General features: G+C 38.5%; 1 protein-coding gene across 1 annotated transcript in view; it reads right to left on the reverse strand.

The window, feature by feature from the left end:
- LOC105437082 (deleted in malignant brain tumors 1 protein-like) overlaps positions 1-19,401 on the reverse strand; it is a 40,435-nt gene extending 21,034 nt beyond the window's left edge. Inside the window, exon 1 of the mRNA XM_030978858.1 lies at positions 19,293-19,401. Coding sequence (XP_030834718.1) covers positions 19,293-19,401 — 109 coding nt within the window. The remainder of the gene's footprint in view (positions 1-19,292) is intronic.
- Positions 19,402-20,385: the final 984 nt, after the last annotated feature.

Below are 20,385 nucleotides of genomic sequence, written 5' to 3' on the forward strand. Positions count from 1 at the left end.
AGCTCCCTCAGCCCCCCTGGATCCGCGCATGACCCAGGCCGACCAGAGCGGTCCACCGTATACTATCCAGTATCCCCATGAGTTAAGAGGAAATTGCAAGGCATGTTTGCCTCGATCCTGTATACTTGTCATCAAAATTGTAAAGAATACACCTTATTGTAGTTTCGAATTAATTTTGGTTTCCCATTGTAGAGCTATATTTTGAACAGGACATTGTACTGTAGCATGTATGAAAGCATCCTATCTTCCCATATGTCTATTTGCATTCTTCTATCATCAAACTCCATTTTGCTCTTTCCATCACATTTAATCACCGTCACCATTCCCTCTACATGCTCTTGTGCTATATTCACTCTCCCAAATTTTAGTCTCTTTTATTACTCCTTCCACGTTTATCCTTTCATGTTCATCCTTTGGTTTATTGTTCTTTACAGTATGAATGTATTGAATATTCATAGCAGCTCATTGATATGCACGGAAATCTATGGATATTCATGTATGCTCTGTTATTTGAATATTTATTAGTTACAGTTGCCATACAATGTACATGTAAATCTATGTAGATATATGCAAATAAACCCATGAGGTTGCAAGCATGCATAATCCCAGGCAGATCCCCACATGCAAGCATGGAGTGAAGATGTGTTTGTTGTTCTCTGCAAATTAGAGCCCCGCCGCGCCGTACCTTACCCGTATAGGCCACCCTACACCATGTAATGATTTAAATGTTTATTAATAGCGATAGAAATTTGGCTGAGTTGATAAACATAGTGTTTCAATCATGTAAATTCTGGTAGAATAGCAGGACCTTGGGTAAAACCATGCATGCTACACGTTAGGGAAACATTATATGATCATGATGAAAAGGGTGATGAGGATAATATTAAACGGTTGAACACTCAGCCACAGCATCCAAACCTCCACCCACTCATCTTTCATTCCACATCTTCATCATCTTCATCCTTAATCGTCCATACTTCATCCCTTCCATCTCTCTCTCTCTCTCTCTTTCTCTTCTGCTAGTAAAGTCATCACTTGTTATTAATTTACATACAGCAATATAACAAGTCAGCTACATCCTCTTTTGTTTTGTAGCGTTGGGGGGGGGGGGGGGGGGGGTAAAATAATGTAAGCATATTTTTTTTTCTATTTATTTGTATCACAGAGCATTCATAACTTTTTTTTTAATTAAAGGGGGTCTATAAAATACAAGCTACGCTTTTTTATTAGATTCCTCCACTTGTTTTTTCACCACTGTAAAAATTGTACATAAATTATTTGTATAATTATTTGTCAAATCTATTCATCTCTTACCCCAAATATGTTTAATATTTTGTTATTCAACCTGTATATGTATTACATGCTAATTTGTTTATGTGTATTATGTGGAAAAATAAAGAAACATTGAAGCCTTAACACCTTCATTACAAACTAACCCTTCAGTCTTGCGCATCCCCCCCCCCCCAAAAAAAAATGACGTACGAAACAATTATTGCACCCACTTCTGCAGACTTTCTATTAAGATTTTATACAAATGAAAAGTACAAAATTAGTGAATTATTCAACAGGTGAATTTGATTGAAACATTTATTTGTATTGCTTTTTTCAAAGACACTTAATACAATCTCATGTTAAGAATTCAAATTCAAAGTGTTGCTGTGGTTGTTACAACAACATACTACAAAACAACATACTACCAAAAAATAAGAAACATTTATGCCATATGACTTATAATCCCAGAGCATGCCATATAGGTCGCTTCTCAAATCAGGGTTGACGATAATCCATTCATCTTCTTTGACGGTGTTCACAATGTATTCTAGATATACATGCATAACTCTACATACTACACCTACATGTAAGTTAATAGATTTAATCAGGGAGGTGAGACACCTCCCTGATTTAATGGAATCCTTCCATCAGTTTGTAAGATAGTGTGTTACAGGTCAGTTGCTAGACAGATGGACGGAGGTATGGAAGGACGGACAATCTGAAGACAATCTGGAGGCATATTTAAAACAAATATAACTGAAATCCCTAAATTCAATGAACGAGATATAACTCTTTCTCAAGAAAAACAACAATTTGTTTCTGTAACACTCCTAACTTAACACTAACAAGTAATAATTTAACGAACAAAACACCATGGGCCTATTTCCGAACGCTCCTTGATTTAAAGATGTCTAACAATTATTAAGAAACAGCTATTGTTCATAATCTTTATACTTTTGCCTGTATTTTGTTCCATAATTCAAATCCGTACTTAAAGTATTGTTTGAACATGCATTCTGTTTCCTTTTAAATTACCTAGGAATTTTGTACATGCAGTTTCCTACACAAAGATATCAAACCAAAAGGAGTTTCGCCTTTGCATTCATTCATCCCGAGATGAATGTTGTCAATAATGGATGTCAGTAGTTCGACTCCTTACATGTAAATAATGGTTAAACCTAAGCATGTGAGGTAGCCTTTGTTAATAGACAGACAGGCCCATGAAATGATAACTATAGTCATTTATTACATTTCATTTATATTATTTCAACACGGATCACTTGCTTCAGCCAACATAAAAAAATCCTCTGGACGGCCATGCATTATGGCTCAAGGCATGGGCACACAGAATTTTTTTTTATGTTAGGCACCGGGGTTAAATGCAATAAATTATTGAAAATGCATTGCATTTTCTGTTGTTTTTAATTTATGGAAACTGGCCCCTACCCTAGCCCCCGCTGCGTACAGTCATGGTTCAGTGACAAAGCAATAGCCTCGTAACTGTGAGGCCCCAGGATCAAAACCGTGTCGATGTGCTATATTAGTGCCCTTTTGTGTGGCATTAATCCTCATTACTGTCATTTATGACTTAAGGGCATAGGTCCCCTAGTTGATAAGCATAGTAGCATACACATGCACGCAAAAAACACATTGGCAAATTATTTTTCAATAAAGTCTGAGAATGTATACTATTATCTAGATCTATTATTTTAAAATTATTTTTAAAATAATTCCATAAATTTGAATAAGAAAAAAATATTCCAACTTTATGAGCGACAGTGTAGAACCAAATTAGACGCATTTTCAGGCACTTCCTGGAGTAATATGACGTAAGATTGCTTTCTCCTACCCCTTCAAAGAGTATAGGGGTCTTTTGCAATTCGGAGAACCCCATTTGGCGCATTAATGTCCACCGGCCCTTCATGGAAAAAAAGAGGCCTTCTGATTGGAAGTTAGAGAAAAGTGATCTGTCACGTCATGAGACGTTGAATAAATTATGCTTTGATGCCGCACAATGCACAAAGACGGTGGTCCGGTACTTCACCAGTTGTACTTGCAAAAATTATCTCGAGTGTATAAACTGTGTCGTCATCAGGGGCGTCGCTAGATCTTTTTCAGTGGGGGAGGTGGGGGGGGGGAGGGTTTAGAGGCCGCCGATTACCGACAAAACGAGCCACCAATATTATTACCGACAAATATAAAAATGCCAATGTCCAAATGTCTACAAATTTAACCCTATAAACCCGGAGCCAGGAACTAAGTTATTTTTCAGTTTTTCTCCCTCCCGGCGAAGCGCGGAAGCTTTGACACTTCATTAAATTATTAGAAAAAGAAGACGATCCGTTGTACTGTTCTTGACTCTTAAAGCTTGTTTCGCCCCTCCCGCGCAAAGCGCGGAAGCTAAGACGTTTCATTTAATTATTAGAGAAAGAAGACGATTCATTGTACCGGTCCCGACTCTTAATCCTTGTCTGAATTCAGTTCCCCCTTCCCGCGCTAAGCGCGGAAGCTTTGACGTTTCAATACATTATTACTCTTAATCCTTGTCTGAATTCATTTTCGCTCATCCCGCGTGAAGCGCTGAAGCTTTCATGTGTCATTAAATTATTAGAGAAAGAAGACGATTCGTTGTATCGTGTTCTTGTCTAAATTAAGTTTGCCCCCCTCCCGCGCAAGGCGCGGAAGCCTTGACACTTCATTAAACTATTAGAGAAAGAAGACGATCCGTTGTACCGTTCTCGATTCTTAATTCTTGTTTCGCCCCTCCCGCGCGAAGCGCGGAAGCTATGACGTTTCATTTAATTATTATAGAAATATTACGATTCATTATACCGGTCTCGACTCTTAATCCTTGTCTGAATTCAGTCCCCCTCCCCCGCCCGCGCGAAATGTGGAAGCTTTGACGTTTCAATAAATTATTACTATTAGTCCTTGTCTGAATTCATTTTCGCCCATCCCGCGCGAAACACGCGGAAGCTTTCAAGTTTCATTAAATTATAGAGAAAGAAGACGAATCGTTTTATTGTGTCTTTGTTTGAATTCAGTTCCCCCCCCCCCCCCTCCCACGCGAAGCGCGGAAGCTATTTCGTTTCATTCAATTATTACTCTTAATCCTATGTCTGAAATCAGTTTCGCGTTTCATTCAATTCATAGAGAAAGAAGACGATTCATTTTAGCCTACTGTTGAACCATTCTCGACTCTTAATCCTTGTCTGAATTCCGTCCCCCCCCCCCTTCGCGCAAAGCGCGGAAGCTTTGACGTTTCAATAAATTATTACTATTAGTCCTTATCTGAATTCATTTTCGCCCTTCCCGCGCGAAACGCGCGGAAGCTTTCAAGTTTCATTAAATTATTAGAGAAAGAAGACGAATCGTTTTATTGTGTCTTTGTCTGAATTCAGTCCCCCCCCCCCCCCTCCCAGGCGAAGCGCGGAAGCTTTTTCGTTTCATTTAATTATTACTCTTAATCCTATGTCTGAAATCATTTTCGCGTTTCATTAATTATTAGAGAAAGATTAAGACGATTCGTTGTACCGTTCTCGACTCTTAATCCTAGTCTGAAATTAGTTGCCCCTCCCGCTAAGCGCGGAAGCTTTGCCGTTTCATTTAATTATTAGAGAAAGAAGACGATTCGTTGTACCGTTCTCTACTCTTAATCTTGTCTGAATTCAATTTCCCCCAATGGGCCCCTTAACGGTATATGTGCAGTGTTACATGATGTAAGTATGGAACGCTCGTTCGCAAATCTGTCCATTCTCAGCCCGAGTGGTGGGTAGCATGTTATCTCCCGACAGTGCTTTGCACAGTAGCTTCTGGAAAGGAATTAGTGTTACTGTTCGTGGCCACTATAATGCCCTTAGTGACTATAAAAAAACATATGCTCTTCCTGGCTATTTGGGAATAGGTCAGTTTGCAAGAAATAATGGAGAAATTAGCATTTTGTTGAAAATCATGTGATATCACGAACATTTATACATTACTTGTGAAAATAAGTCATGGTTCAATTTTATTTGGGGGGCTGGCGCCCCCCCCCCCCAAGGCCCCCCCCCCCCCCCCACCAGTACGCCAGTGGTTGTATGACCCAGTCCTCTCTTTTCTCATACTCTTCTTCCTTCTCCCTCATCTTTTTCTTTTTTTCTCTTCTGTAGTTTTTTTATTTTATATTTTTGAGCACATAAAAGGGACGGTCGCACCCTGCCCCTCCCATGTAGTGCCGCACTGGTTTTGTTCAATGAACCTTAAGTTGCAGAGTATTTCCCCGTAAAATTGGGGATATCAAAATATTGTGTGAAGATTTTACGGTGGAAACGGGGATATATTATGTGCGAGAACTTTACCGTGTAATCTGGGATATTAAACATGTGTGAGAACTTTACCGTGTAATCGGGGATATTAAACATGTGTGAGAACTTTACCAAGTAATCGGGGATATCAAACATGTGCGAGAACTTTACCACGTAATCAGGGATATCAAAGATGTGCGAGGACTTTACCGTGTAATCGGGGATATCAAACATATGTGCGAGAACTTTACCACGTAATCGGGGATATCAAACATGTGCGAGAACTTTACCACGTAATCGGGGATATCAAACATGTGCGAGAACTTTACCACGTAATCGGGGATATCAAACATGTGCGAGAACTTTACCACGTAATCGGGGATATCAAACATGTGCGAGAACTTTACCACGTAATCGGGGATATCAAATATGTGCGTAATTTTTTTAGCAAAGGTACCCTTACACAAAAGTGTTAAGGCAATGCGTATCAGAAATAGAAATGGGGGACTTTTTCCAAAAGACCAGAACAAGAGATGGCAGTATTATTTAATTATTTTTAAGCGTTTCTAAAAGCATTTCAAACGATTTGGAAATCGGGGATATCCCCGATTTACCAAATATCCCCGATTGGAAGGTGTGTTACGCACGATTGTCCCCGATTTACACCCGTCGCGAGAGCACACACACACGCACACACACCCCACACACACACACCCACACACACACACACGCGCGCGCGCACCCACGCACACACACATTTATGCAAAAGTCATTTGAGTTTAAGGAAGTGTGTTAAGAAATATAATCAGTTATTAGGGTATGGAAGGATCTTAATGAGTTACATTTCGGATGTATTCTGGTAGTTGGTTACATTGTGTGGCCCCCTTAGAAGTCAATGTTCTTTTGCAATAATTATTATTAAGGGAGATCTAGATTTCGGGACGAGCGAAATAAATAATTATACGTGCGATATTTGATGTTATTTGACATATTTAATATCTTAAAAATCATAGTACATACATGCTTTTTATAATGGCAGACTAGAAACTACCAATTTAGATTATCATGAACATGTTGATTGGATGTATGAGAATAAGGATTTACTTTCATTATCACACGGCCCGCCCTGTTTTGAAAGTGAAAGGGAGAATTTAGTTGTGCGCGTAAATTGGCGTTAGGTCAAGGGAGCAGAGCCCCCGGAAGCTCAGAGGTTTTAGGTATTTAATAACGGTCAGATGAGCATTCAGGGGCTCGCCTTAGGGCCCTTCATGGGGTCCAGGGGGCAGAGTTCCGGAAGCTCAGAAGTTTTAGGTATTTAAAGTTGATACACTAAGCAAATAAATGTCCCTTAATTTGTTACCTACGGCATGTATATGTTATGTTTTTGTTTTTAAATTACTTAGTATATCACAAAAAAATTCTGTCTACTCGAAATCCTCAATTGAAATGTCGAAAATATCCGCCTCTCTTTGCATAGAAAATCAGTCACGGCGCTGGTCTACTATTTATGACCTCACGTCCGGGAAAGAGTATATTCACGTACCCGGTTGTTCCATAGCAAACATGTGCAGAGTGATACGATTTTCTGCATATTTTTGTTTCAAAGGCTGAAAAGTCTAATAAATCATAATTCTATGTACAATTCTTTACCTTCCCCTAGTACTTCAGAGTATTAATATCAATTCCCCTTTTAAAAATTATGACATATACATGCCAACGATGTGCTATTAGTCGATATTTTCACCATGTAATTTTTGTTTTGGTGTTGAAATCGGCCCAGGCACGGAGTGAACAGTAGCTGTCTACCCATGCACAGTTCATTACCATACAGCGATCTCCCGATGGTTTCTTCTTCCTTTTTCCCATGTTTTTCGCCTTCCTTGGCCCTGAAGATCCTTCATCTACCAATTCTGACACCGGTAGTCAGGAGCAAGTCTTTGTTAGTTGTTTTTCTTAGCTGGCAACGTCGCTTTCATTCTCTTGCAATTGCCGATAAACATATAACTAGCGCACGTACGTTCCATCACAAGCAAGCAGCGCCTAGAGCAGCGGCTTAATTGGTCATACCTCCCGATTCTGCTCGCTTCACGAACGTTCATGCAAGAGCCGCATCACTCGCCAAAATATTATAGAGGAAGCGCGCTTGCATGATCTCGTTCAAGTTTGATATTTTACAACATAAAATGTTTAACTGGTACTGTATCCTTTTTTGAGGCAGTCACACACATCTATGATAAGTACTATCATAGTTCTAGACCTATTCGTTTTACAAAACTGCTCCTGTACCTTATCTGATGACAATATATAATGCATCCGCCTATATTCATACATGCACGATTTAACTTTAATTCCTAAGCAGTAAACTCGTCTTAAATCTCTACCAAATAGATGAATATGAGGATATAAAAAGAAATCAGCGACTGGAAAATGTAATTGCTTCGTTATTCTTCATTCAAATGAAAACAGAAAATCCATCAAAGATCCTTAACAACAACAAATCTAAGCTCTGACAGGATAGTATTTACGTAGGGATATCACTGCCATTCACTCTCACTGAGCCCATGAGTCCCGTTTGTGACGTCACGGATAGAGGCCCGACTCTACGTGCACTTCCGGGTTTCAGACTTAGATATTTTGGTAGAGTTTACTCGAATAAATTCATTATTCTAAACTTGTTTTGTCGGGTGGACACCATTTGGTGTTATTATGGGGGTTAAAAGCTTTCTATTTATGTAATTATTATCTCAGTATTTGGGATTGTCTTAGAGTATCAACTTTAATTACGGTCAAATGAGCATCCAGGGGGCCTTTGGTGGGGTTAAGGGGGCGAAGCCCTGGCTGGCTCAGGGGTTTAAGGCATTTAATTACGGTCAGATGACATACTTTTTCAAAAAAATGGAGGCGGGGGGGGGGGGGGCTGAGCCCCCGAGCTCCGCTGTTCTGCAGGCTCTGACATGAAGGCTTCTTAATAAGCATTTTTTTTCGCCCGACTGTAAATTTGGAAATTTCCTATTTTCCAACAAATGCATAAAAAGGTATGATTTACACAAAATTGCCCCAAAAGACCTGAAAATCATGTAATTTCAGCAACATTTGTAAATCACTGTTATCTAATTAGAACCCCCCCCCCCATCAGTACGCCAGTTTTGAGGGGCTCATGTCTTCTCACCCCTCATATGGAAACGTTGTATCATCCGCTCAATCTGACTTGCGTGCATAGAACAAATAAGCATTTTTCCATGAAAAAGTGAAGTTTTCTAAAATGTGCGTTTCTTTCCAGCATTGGGGCGCCCGGAAGTCACTCGGGTAACATTTCATAAAGTATAATATAAAAATACCATATGCAAATTGTTTTTACTTTCGTCGGAAAAAATACATTTACCCGGCATAATGTCGTGTCTTTTTGCGTTGGAGAAGAGCAAATAACGAGTTTCAATCGCACTTTGGCCGCTCTCGCAAGCTCTCACTCGTTTCACTGTGGTCAAGCGACTTTGGGGCAAGCGGTTAATGAAAATACTAATCGTTAGCTTTCTTTTGGTATTAAACTTGTTTTGATTGATTGTATAATTTTGTCGGAATAAAGGAAACAAAAAGGCTCGACCAATAACTTATCAGTGTCTGAATTGACCTTTTGACCTTGAATTCCCTGATGCAAGCGCACTAATGACGTCATCTTCGCTAAATCGGCGTCTTATATTGTAAAATGCGACACTTTCACAATGTTTATACATCTTTTTTTTAACTATTAGTAAGATTTAACATATTTTTTCTGATATCACTGAAGTTTTGGATTGTATTTAATAAGTAATTTTAAATAGAGCCATTTTACTGTTTAAATTACTGGATCGTACCATTAAAGTCGCAGGGTAGAAAGATGCATTTTCCAACCGCGCCAAATTTAATTTACGTTTCGAAATTCTGTTGAATGGGTTCGTGTTGTTAAGAATCCACTGCTTTCTGCTCCAACGAACGTCCACATGCGGAGTCTTTTATCAACTAAAGTATTCAAATTTATGGATGCTTCCTAGCTTCCCAGGTGTTTGTGTTGCTGTTGGAGCATGTTATTCACCTACTATCATTCTTTGGACTCCAATTGCCAGAACGCAAATTTCATTTTGGTTGCATAGTTTCATCGGAGTCGTTTATCAACTATATGTATTCAAATTTATGAATGCTTCCTCCCCAGGTGTTTGTGGTGTATATGCATTTCATTCACCTGTTATTATTCTTTGTACTCCAATTGTTAGAATACAAAATGCATTTTGGTTTTATAGTTTCATGCAATAAGTAAGTTAATAAAAGAGTATGTTCTGCACAATAAAAACAATGTGTGTCCCTATTGTACAATGTAATGTGTCCCCTCATTTTGTAGTAGCTAATTTACCCATTCGCATCATGGAACTACCTGCCCGGTGAAGCCAGGGGCCCGTGACCCCTGAGCACTCAACACCGTGTGGGAGTCAGTTTGTGATCAACTTCTTTTATGAGACAAAATACAAGCAAACGTTTCCATATGTAATAAAAACACACACGCTTTCCGATCATCTCACAATACTTCCACGATATGCGCATATCGCTTTTATAGAAACCTCCATTGATAAATACAGGAATGTTTAGGAAATGTTATTCCAGTTAACCTTCCCTTCTTTGAAAAGAATGTATGATTCAATACAGGTTTTATTCTTCTTACGTTCTTTTTGGTTACAAAATACGAACCATCTTTACTCCTTTAATGCTTTTTTTTTTTTTTGTGGGGGGGGGGGGGGGAGGTTGGGCAAAAATGCGTTTTGCCCCCACAAAAAAAGTGGGGGCCAGCACTTCCTGCCCCCCCCTCCCCCCCCCCCCCCCCCCAACTTCTAGCGCCTAAGCTTATGAGTGACCCTTTCACTGTATGTTTGGATTACAGTCTACACTGAATTGAGGAATCGATGTTAGAATAAAAACTGATTCCATGTTAATCTAAATTATCTCTTTTTTGTCAGCGACCTCAACTACAGTCACACATTACTACTACTAGGACTACTACTACTACTACTACTACTACTACTACTACTACTACAACAACTACTACTACTTCTCATACATTGGAAAAAGTAATTTTCGATACAAAGTGAAAATTATTGCTATCTTTCATTCATGAGTCAAGATTTAATTTTGCCGAAAAGGGATTAAAGAAATATTTCCGTGAGCGTGTCCGATTTATAGCCAACATTGTTGAACATTTTATGTTTGAAGTTATCTGAGTAAATCAAGGAACTCAATATCGGAAGTAGCAATATCCGAAATGAAACTAACCATCATAGATGTACTTTCAGTTTCAAGGACTCTAAACCGCGAAAATTTGCAATCATGTCAAGTGAAGTGTATAGGATACTATGGTAATTTCAATTTTTTGAAAAATTCACTACTTTGCATATTTATGGTAATTAGTGCAAATAAGGTCATAAAATTCACATTTTTACCCATAAATCATATATTATTCATATTTAAGCATTCTTTTTCACTACATATATTATTTAGACCATTTGGAATTATAACACAACACAAACAATTGGAAGAGCAAGGTTATTCCGTATGTTATCTCTTATTTTGATAATTTATTATGTATTTATTTGTTTTTTTAACTTATGTATTTTATTGTTTTTGTTGTTTTATTTCATTTCTAACTACAATTCAACTATTTTGACCCCATAACAAACACCTAAACTTTAAACAAGACTAATAAGCAATGTTTTATCTCTTCATAGGGAAAATGATATTTCAATATGTTTTGTACACAAATCACAAAAATGAGCGATTTTCGGGCTGACATGCAAAGACAAAAGGTCACGTGACTTTATAACTATACGTCCGATTTTCGAATAAATTGTTTTAAAAGATGCGTAAGACTCGAAAGAAAAAAGTTTCGAAGTAGTCGCGAAATTACTACGGGGGGGGGGGGGGGGGGTCTAATTGAACCCCCCCCCCCCCCCAGTTAACATACGGTTAAAGGACAAAATATACACTGTTGGTCATAATAGTGGAATATTTTTTTTGCCCCGATTTACGGAAAGATTTTAATAATGATTTATTCCTACTAGATCTAGATAATAGTATACATTCTCAGATTGTATTGAATAATGATTTGTGAGTGTTTGTTTTGCATGACTGCTAAAGCATGTGTATGTTAATATGCTAATCTACTAGGGGACCTACGTCCTTAAGTCATAACTGACAGTAATGAGCAATAATGCCTCATAAAAGGGCACTAATAAAGCATAGCGACACGGTTTTGATCCTGGGGACTCACAGTAACTAGGCCATTGCTTAGCCACTGAATCGTGACTGTACGCAGCGGGGGCTAGAGTACGTCGCCGCCTCTACAAATACAAAAAACAAAAAAATCCTCTATGTGGGCATGCCTTGACCCATAATGCATTGCCCTACAGAGGAATTTTTAATGTTGAGAACCGGGCGAAAATACAATAAATTATTGATAATTTATTGCATTTTTTAAATTTGTATTTGAAGGGGCGGCGACGTACCCTAGCCCCCGCTGCGTACAGTCATGATTCAGTGACTAAGCAATGGCCTCGTAACTGTGAGGCCCCATAATAAAAACCGTGTCGATCAGCTATACAGTGTGTCCCGAAAAAAACTATACACTTTTGAAATGGCTGCCGAATAACAAATATATGATTATATGGGAAAAGTTATATATGTATGGAAAGCTCATATACTCAACTTTCATATGACACCAAAAGTTGCGAAAATAATTCATGCTCGGGTGAGCACTGCTCACTTTTGTAAAGGGTATGAAAATTAGGTTGCGCAGGAATTAGCCTTCCAATGTGTGAGAGGTAAATCCTTTGGAGCTTACGGAATTGAGGATGATATGACCAATTTATGATCAATTGTGATGAGTTTGGGTTTGCTGAGTGAAATGTTTGGTTTATGGGATTAACATTTTATGCATGAGTGAACAGGAATTGCATTTTTATTGTAGCACTGTAACTTCCCTGTTAGACTCAGTGGTGTGTTCATGTGAGTCAGGATGGGGTGATGGTACATGTTGTAATTTCCATGTTACAAACTGTTATTCTCTTACATCTGTGACTTTGAATAAAAACCTTCACCCCACATTTCAATTATTGTAAGATTAGTTGAACATCCCATTGATTTATTCAATACCCAGGTAGGGATAATGTAAATCGAATATTCAAATACGGTTTGTTGAAAAAAGGAATGTCCAAGATGTCGGCTACTTATTCTTCAGGTAAATGGTAACTGAAATGTGGGGTGAAGGTTTTTATTCAAAGTCACAAATGTAAAAAATAACAGTTTGTAACATGGAAATTACAACATGTACCATCACCCATCCTGACTCTCATGAACACACCACTGAGTCTACCAGGGAAAGTTACAATGCTACAATAGAAAAATGAAATTCCTGTTCCGTGCATAAAAGTTTGGTTTAATAAACCATGGAATTCACTCAGCAAATCATGAATTTATCATATCACCCTCAATGTTGTAAGCTCCAAAGGATTTACCTCTCACAAATTGGAAGGCTAATTCCTGCGCAACCTAATTTTCATACCCTTTACAAAAGTGAGCAGTGCTCACCCAAGCATGAATTATTTTCAACCTTGTTGGTGTCATATGAAAGTTGAGTTTATGGGCTTTCCATACATATACAACTTTTTTCCCTAGAATCATATATTTTTTATTCGGCAGCCATTTCAAAAGTGTATAGTTTTTTTCGGGACACACTGTATTAGTGCCCTTTTGTGAGGCATTAATCCTCATTACTCTCAGTTATGACTTAATGACGTAGGTTCCCTAGTTGATTAGCATAGTAGCACACACATGCTTTAGCAGTCACGAAAAATAAACACTCGCAAATTATTATTCAATACAATCTGAGAATGCATACCATTATCTAGATCTATTAGGAATAAATCATTGTCAAAATCATCCCATAAATTGGGGTAACAAAAAAATATTCCACCATTATGACCAACAGTGTAGATGGTATGAAGGTAAGTAATTCTATTTTTCTAGACAAATCAAATCATTGTCTACTTTATAAGCAGGTCGATCGTTTAGAGATCATGAAGTAACGTGCCAAAATTGCTAGGGACTGAAACATTCATAAAATGGGTACGTAGTGTTTATTTAATGTGACGCACTTTCATTTATATTTACATTAACATCTGTGATAAACAAAAGCATTTGTTAAGAGAACTGCATTTGTTAGGGGGCTGCAATCTACAAGCCCAGTTTTTTAGCAGTCCTCTCCATGACCAACCTGTTTGATATGCCTGTTGTACACTGCATGTGGACCAATTACAAATATATTGTTAAGTTTCATTGTTTTACTATGTACAATACAATCCCATGTACTTTATTTATTTTGTTGGAAATGGAAATAAACGAAATAAAATGAAATGTATTTTTGATCGTTAATTCGATAAATAATAGTTTTAATCAACCAACAGGCTTTAACCTTACATTATACCTAATATTGAGGAATCAAGTCTAACTAAAAAAGAAATCAACAGTTAAAAGTAGTTGTATTGCTCGTTACTAAATCTGACTTCGATTATAGAACTCCTGTAATAAAATAAAATGTGCCTGTATGATAAATCAAATCAAACCCAATCAGCTCACGTATAGGACTGATAGCTGACATAATTTCATAACCAAGACTCTCATTAAGACTTACCTCCCATGTTCAGGGCGATTATCATCACCACGGGATAAAACACCAAGGCCTTCATCCTCATCCTCATCAAAATCCAGATCAGATCAGATCAGATGCCGAATGACCGATTTAAAATGAAAGAAAGAATTATAAGACATCTACCGAAAGGACGAGTTCGATTTTTATCAGCCCATCAAAGCAAGGATGTGAAGGTAAGAATGGACTAAATGTATTTTAGTCTTTATTTCTTCAATCGAGTTCAACGCTTTACAATATTCTAGAGGAATGGGAAATTACTTACAGGTAGCACTGCGCATGCTCGACACTCTAAAAACAAATATGAGGAAATAAACTTTGGCATTGCATTGTAGTCTGCACAAACAGACTCATTAAAAAAATATCAAAACACAGAGCCCTAGTAGATTTACAACAACAAGTGCTCGGGTCAATATGGGGTTCGGCCCAAATATTGCAACAAAAGGTTTTACAACTGTTTACGGTAGTGTTTGACACCAGGAACACAAACTAACTATCTAAGAAAATTGAACCCCCGATTTTTTTCTCCTTTTCAAAATGACGTCAAGGATGGCCGCCAATACCTTTAAAAGAGCCATCAATCGTGAAACATCCATCTTAGGGTCGAAGAATCCATACATACTACTTAAAGTAGATATTCATTGAATTTAAAAACTAACTTTATTTTCATTATCGCAAAGTTGAAACTTTGATTCGACAAGGTGATCAAAATTCAATGTTTGGAAACATTCGAAGAACTGATTATTATAAATTACAAAACGCTTAAATACAGCCCCGGCATAGCACCTGAAGAGCTCTTCGAATGTTGCTGAGATGTGTGAGATCACAGTACGGACATGATTTGCACAAGCAGACGATGTCCCATGACATCTCATACAATTTCAGTGCCTGTGTTTTCATCTTCTCTTGAGTTCTTTCTCTTACTTCACTACCGTCACACTAAATGTATAATCTATTGCCTTACTCTGTAAACCCCGCGCATGGTTTTATTTTGATGACAAATGCAGCGATACAAAAATAAAGGAGTCTGTCGCTTGTAAACAAAATAAGACGCCATTATTCACCTGTACACACCGCGGTATGTTCGGCGTTTCAAGAGGGAACAAATGCCGTCCTTAAAGGTACTTGTCCCTTGCGCAGGCCAAAAAATGAAAAGGTTAAATTCCAATGGCATTTGAAAGATAATACTCAATAGGCCATTTTCGTAATGTAACCAAATGTAATGCATAAGTCTTTGTGAAGTGCCTCAATACAAATTATTTCATTCACCTGGTAAGAATAATAGTATTTCAATAGACATAATTCAAACTGCATACATTAGTTGTTGCCAGGTTGGACAAACATTATGGCTTGACCTACCTAGCAACACTTGATATATGCAGTTTGCATTCTGTCTATTGAAATACTATTATTCTTACCAGGTGAATGAAATAATTTGTATTGAGGGACTTCACAAAGACTTATGCATTAAATTTGGTTACATTACGAAAATGGCCTATTAGAACTCCCCTTAAAAGAATGGGGCTTGAAAATGTTTTTTAAGTGGGAAAACAACGACTATTAGTTGTCAAATCGACTTAGGAGCTATAGAGCCAATAAGTAATAGTCTTGATTTGCAGACCATTGTACCGCATGGTTGTACGTTTTATGATGCGCAAAGATTCAATCAGTTTAATTTTGGCCATTACAAAAAGTGGGTTATTGTAGTAGACAAATCCTTTACAGCTCATTTTAAATATGTTATTACCAAAGAAGAAGAAAAAGCCAGCCAGTCACTCAATACTGACAATAGTGTCTGACAGTGAATTCTAGCAAGTAAACGGGTTTTCTTGCATAATTTGAATATAAGAACACTGCTAACGTTTAAATTTCACAGATGGGATATACATGACATATTCATAATTCCTGCAAAGTTCTACAGAATTTGAGGTTGGCTGCAAAAGGAACATAGTATCTTTGATATCATTCCGGGGGGGGGGGGGTTTAATTTGAAAGTCTGGTTTCTTTGATTGTTAATTAACCCCATTCCTGTGTTTTTAAATAAATTAGGAATTTAGATATGTGAAATCAGATGCAATCGGTAGAAAAGGGAGAGAGAGATAGGGAAAGAAGAAAAAAGGAGAGATACGGAGAGGAAGAGATTGAAAGATTGTGAAGAGGGATAGAAAGAGGAGAGAGGGGAAAAGAGGGTGAGAGAGAGAGAGAGAGAGAGAGAAGGGAGAGAGAGAGGAGAGAGAGAGAGAGAGCTATAGGATCTAACTACCTATCATGTATGTTATAAATCGTAAAAATCTTTAAGTTTCTGAAGAAACTTAAACTTCAAGGTGTCACATGCACGCATCTAAATAAGCCTAGTTTTCCCTTTAAAAGCACCAGAAGGGGAGGTTAATCTCTTTCAAAACAGATTGTGTTTTAAAGTGCATTTTATGAAAGTCTTATTAAAAGGAAAATGAAGTGAAGAGAAAAAGGGAGAGAGATAGAGAGAGAGAGAGAGAGAGAGAGAGAAAGAGAGGGAGAGAAAAGAGGGAGCCTAGGAGATCGTACTACTTACATTTAAATGTATGTTAAACATCGTAACAGTCTTTAAGTTTTTGAAGAAATGTTCATATCAACCTTGCATGCTATCAGATGCATGCATCTAAATATAGTTTAGTTTTTCCTTGAAAAGCACGTGGAATGCAGTATAATCTTTTACAAAACGAATCGTGTTTTTTAAATTTGCAACTTTGTAAGTCCTATTAAAGGGGATGTGTGATCGAAATACAAAGAGAAAGAGAGAGAGAGAGAGAGAGAGAGAGAGAGATAGAGGGAGAGAGAGGGAGAGGGGGGGGGGAGGGCAGATCAGAGAAGGGAAGTTTTGGAATATATTTTTTTCCTTCATTAATCTACCCTAAAATAGACTCAAAGCACACTCACACCAATCCATTTCCCTCGCTTACAATATCTCCCACAGTACCTGGGGGTGGGAAGGGGGGGGGGGTGGAGTAGCGGGCGTTAGGCCTACTCCATCCTACCCACACATTTGCCATCCCCACCTTACACTCACCCTCCCACTGTCTTCCTCCATACACCCCACATGGGTTCAAAAGCCAGGAAACACATACATCGGAAGCAAAACAAGGAACTTGGCGTTGTGTTCAATTTATTGCAAAAGTGCCATGGGAAATTCACGAATTCTATAAATAAAAATCTTACATAATATGTAATATATAATATGAAATTACGTTGTGCATACTATGTGCAAACATTAAAACAATTACCAGCCCATATGATAATCAGGCTACAAATGAAACAAAGTTTAGGCTTACATAGACTATCACGTTTTCTATTAATTGTGTAGAAACAATTCGACAATTTTTAATTTTAACACATTCGAAAATTATACTTCTAACCAGGCGCGTACGCAGGGGGCGGGGTTGTGGGGGGGGGGGGGGTACCCCCCTTTTTTTGTATGTGTGTTTTTCTGAGCAAACCCCCCTCCCCCCCCCCTTTGCGGATTAAAAAAAAAAAAAAAAATGCCAATGGTTGACCTAAAAAAGTGACCTTACCCCCCCCCCCCTACGGAGCAAAATGTCAATTTTTTCAACTTTCGAGACCCCCCCCCCCCCCCCCCAAAAAAAAAAAAAAAAAAAAAAAAAAAAAAAAAAAGTGGCCTCCTACCTTTATTTATGACTGTGCGTGATCATAATTATCATCTATCGATATCTGTTCAAATATTTATTTTGTTTAACCTCCCCACCCGCTCATATCGTGCACATTTTTAAATTTTACCATTAACTAAAATTTTGCGACTACAAAGAACTGATGAAATTGATTGTTGTGAAAACTTACCTACAATATATACATTATGAAAAAACGAAATTTCCGTTTTACAACGCACTCCTATCATATCAAGTGATCTATGTTAGCGTAAAAATACATTTCTATGATGAACAAAAGGTATCCTGGATAGTCAAAGGGGATGGGGGATATTACAAGACGCCGAAGGACTAACACTATGAACAGTATTATGATCTAGAGAGCATGTTTGAAAGTAGTCCAGAATCTGCCCGATTTCATTTTGATCTCCAGCCCATCATACAGCGTAATGCCACCTTCCCCTACTGCCAGCCGAACTATTGCGTTTTTCTTAGGCTGGGCCATAGTGCTACTGCCACAGAACTGTAAATTACGTATTTTACAGTTCCGTGCATTGGGCTGGGGAACGTAAGAGTTCGTTGATAACGCCATCTTCGGCGGGTTGAATCACGTGTAGGGAATAAAGAACCGGTCATATTCTGGACTAGTTTGAAATAGGAATTGACCACATTATTTTCTTTTTCTAGTCATCATGCTAAAAGATATTATCATACATGAAGACCATCTTTGATTATTACGACTATGTACCGAGAAGGAAGAGGTAATATTCTGGGTAGATAGTTTCCCATGTCACCTGGCTCTGTTCCTGGACAGAAGTAAACCTCGGTGGAAAATCATATCAATCCTATAAAGAAACGAGTTCCTCTCGGGAAACCTTGTTTGAATGTCAAGCCATTTTGGAGATTCGTATTGTATCCCGATTCTGCGTGGAAATTGTCCCGCGATAGAGCCTTTTGTAACGGGTCCGGCTATTATTTCTGGAAAACATGATCGCTAAGACTTTCGGTAAACCAGCTCAAGGACGATTTCCGTATCCAGACACCTACCCCCTAGACATCCACCAGGATAACCACCCTAGTCAACCAACCCCTAGGATGGTTGTCCGGGGGTGTTTGTCCTAGATGATGGTTGTCGATCGTAGGGGGTAGTTGTCCTGGGGTAGTTGTCGTAGGGGGTAGTTGTCGTAGGGGTAGTTGTCTGGAGTAGTTGTCCGGGGGGGGGGGGGTAATTGTCCCGGGGTAGTCGCCCTAGAGGGTAGTTGTCCAAAGGGGTAGATGACTGGGGGGTAGTTATCCGGGGGTGGATGTCCAGGGGGTGGTGTCTTAGAACCGTTAATTTCAATACCTTGTTATACTCGTATTAGGAGTACGTAATACATGGTTGTAATCTTCGCAGACGGACACGGTATCGGAGAGTGCCTTCGGTAGATTTCTCGAAAGTCTTTGCGATCACACTGAGTCCTCCTAATTCACCTTCAATAATCATTATTATAATCAGTCACATTCATTATATATGGGGTCATGTTGGGTCAAGGGTGAGGGGTCAATTCTATCTGGAGATCCAAGCCTCCCAGACTTAGGCTTGCGACCAACGGGCGGCTTCATGGGAGCTTCATACTTGGGACTGGGACCTTCCTGATCATTGCCCTTCGTAAACGACAGATTTGTGTAAACCTGGTCTCCTCCAATGATGTTTTCTGGTACCTCCAAGTCCATGTATATCAGTTCACTATGAGCTTCCTTTCCAAGGGTCTCTGTGGACTTCCTAGAAGGTGAGGTGAGATTCGGGTACGCTGATGCTGCTTCAGGAGAACCTGTTCCCTTTGAAGTAGGCTGTTCACTCGAGTCACTAACCGTCATCCTTTCCAGCTTTCTAAGTCGATGGCACCCATAGAGGCCTAAAAGCAGGAACAGTGCATACGACGCCACCAAGATTGCTCCAAGTACTATAGGATTTCCCGGCCAAATTCGCGACTTTGTCATTCAAATTCGACGGTTTTAGTGCTGTCGGGTATATCTCGGGTTTACATTCCTTTTCTAGATTTTCAATCTATGAAGTTTTCGTTAGAATCTATGTATGTTTCATTCCAATTAATGAACAAATTGCTTCTTTCGCTATTTGGTCATTCGATTTAGCGCAACACGATTTTCTGACATCGCGACGGTGTACTTTTAGCATTCTAATTCATTTCTAGCATTCAAACTATATAGCTCATTCTTTTAAGATCGTTTTTTCATGTGTATTTCATCCTTTTTTATTTTCTTGCATTTATACTCTTTATATACATTTAGATTTATCAGATATTCATCAGCCTTTAAGTTTGATTGTTAAAAAAAAAAGACTTACTGTACATTTAGGAACTTGATGGTCTCAATATTTGTGTAAATTTTCATGTAAGGAAGTTGTTTGTCTTGTGTTTCATCATAAATTTATCACAATTTCATTATGGAGGAAGGGTGCAATATTGTG

This window comes from Strongylocentrotus purpuratus, unplaced genomic scaffold (genome assembly GCF_000002235.5).
Source record: "Strongylocentrotus purpuratus isolate Spur 01 unplaced genomic scaffold, Spur_5.0 spur5_scaffold_1, whole genome shotgun sequence".
In the NCBI taxonomy this organism is placed as follows: Eukaryota; Metazoa; Echinodermata; class Echinoidea; order Camarodonta; family Strongylocentrotidae; genus Strongylocentrotus; species Strongylocentrotus purpuratus.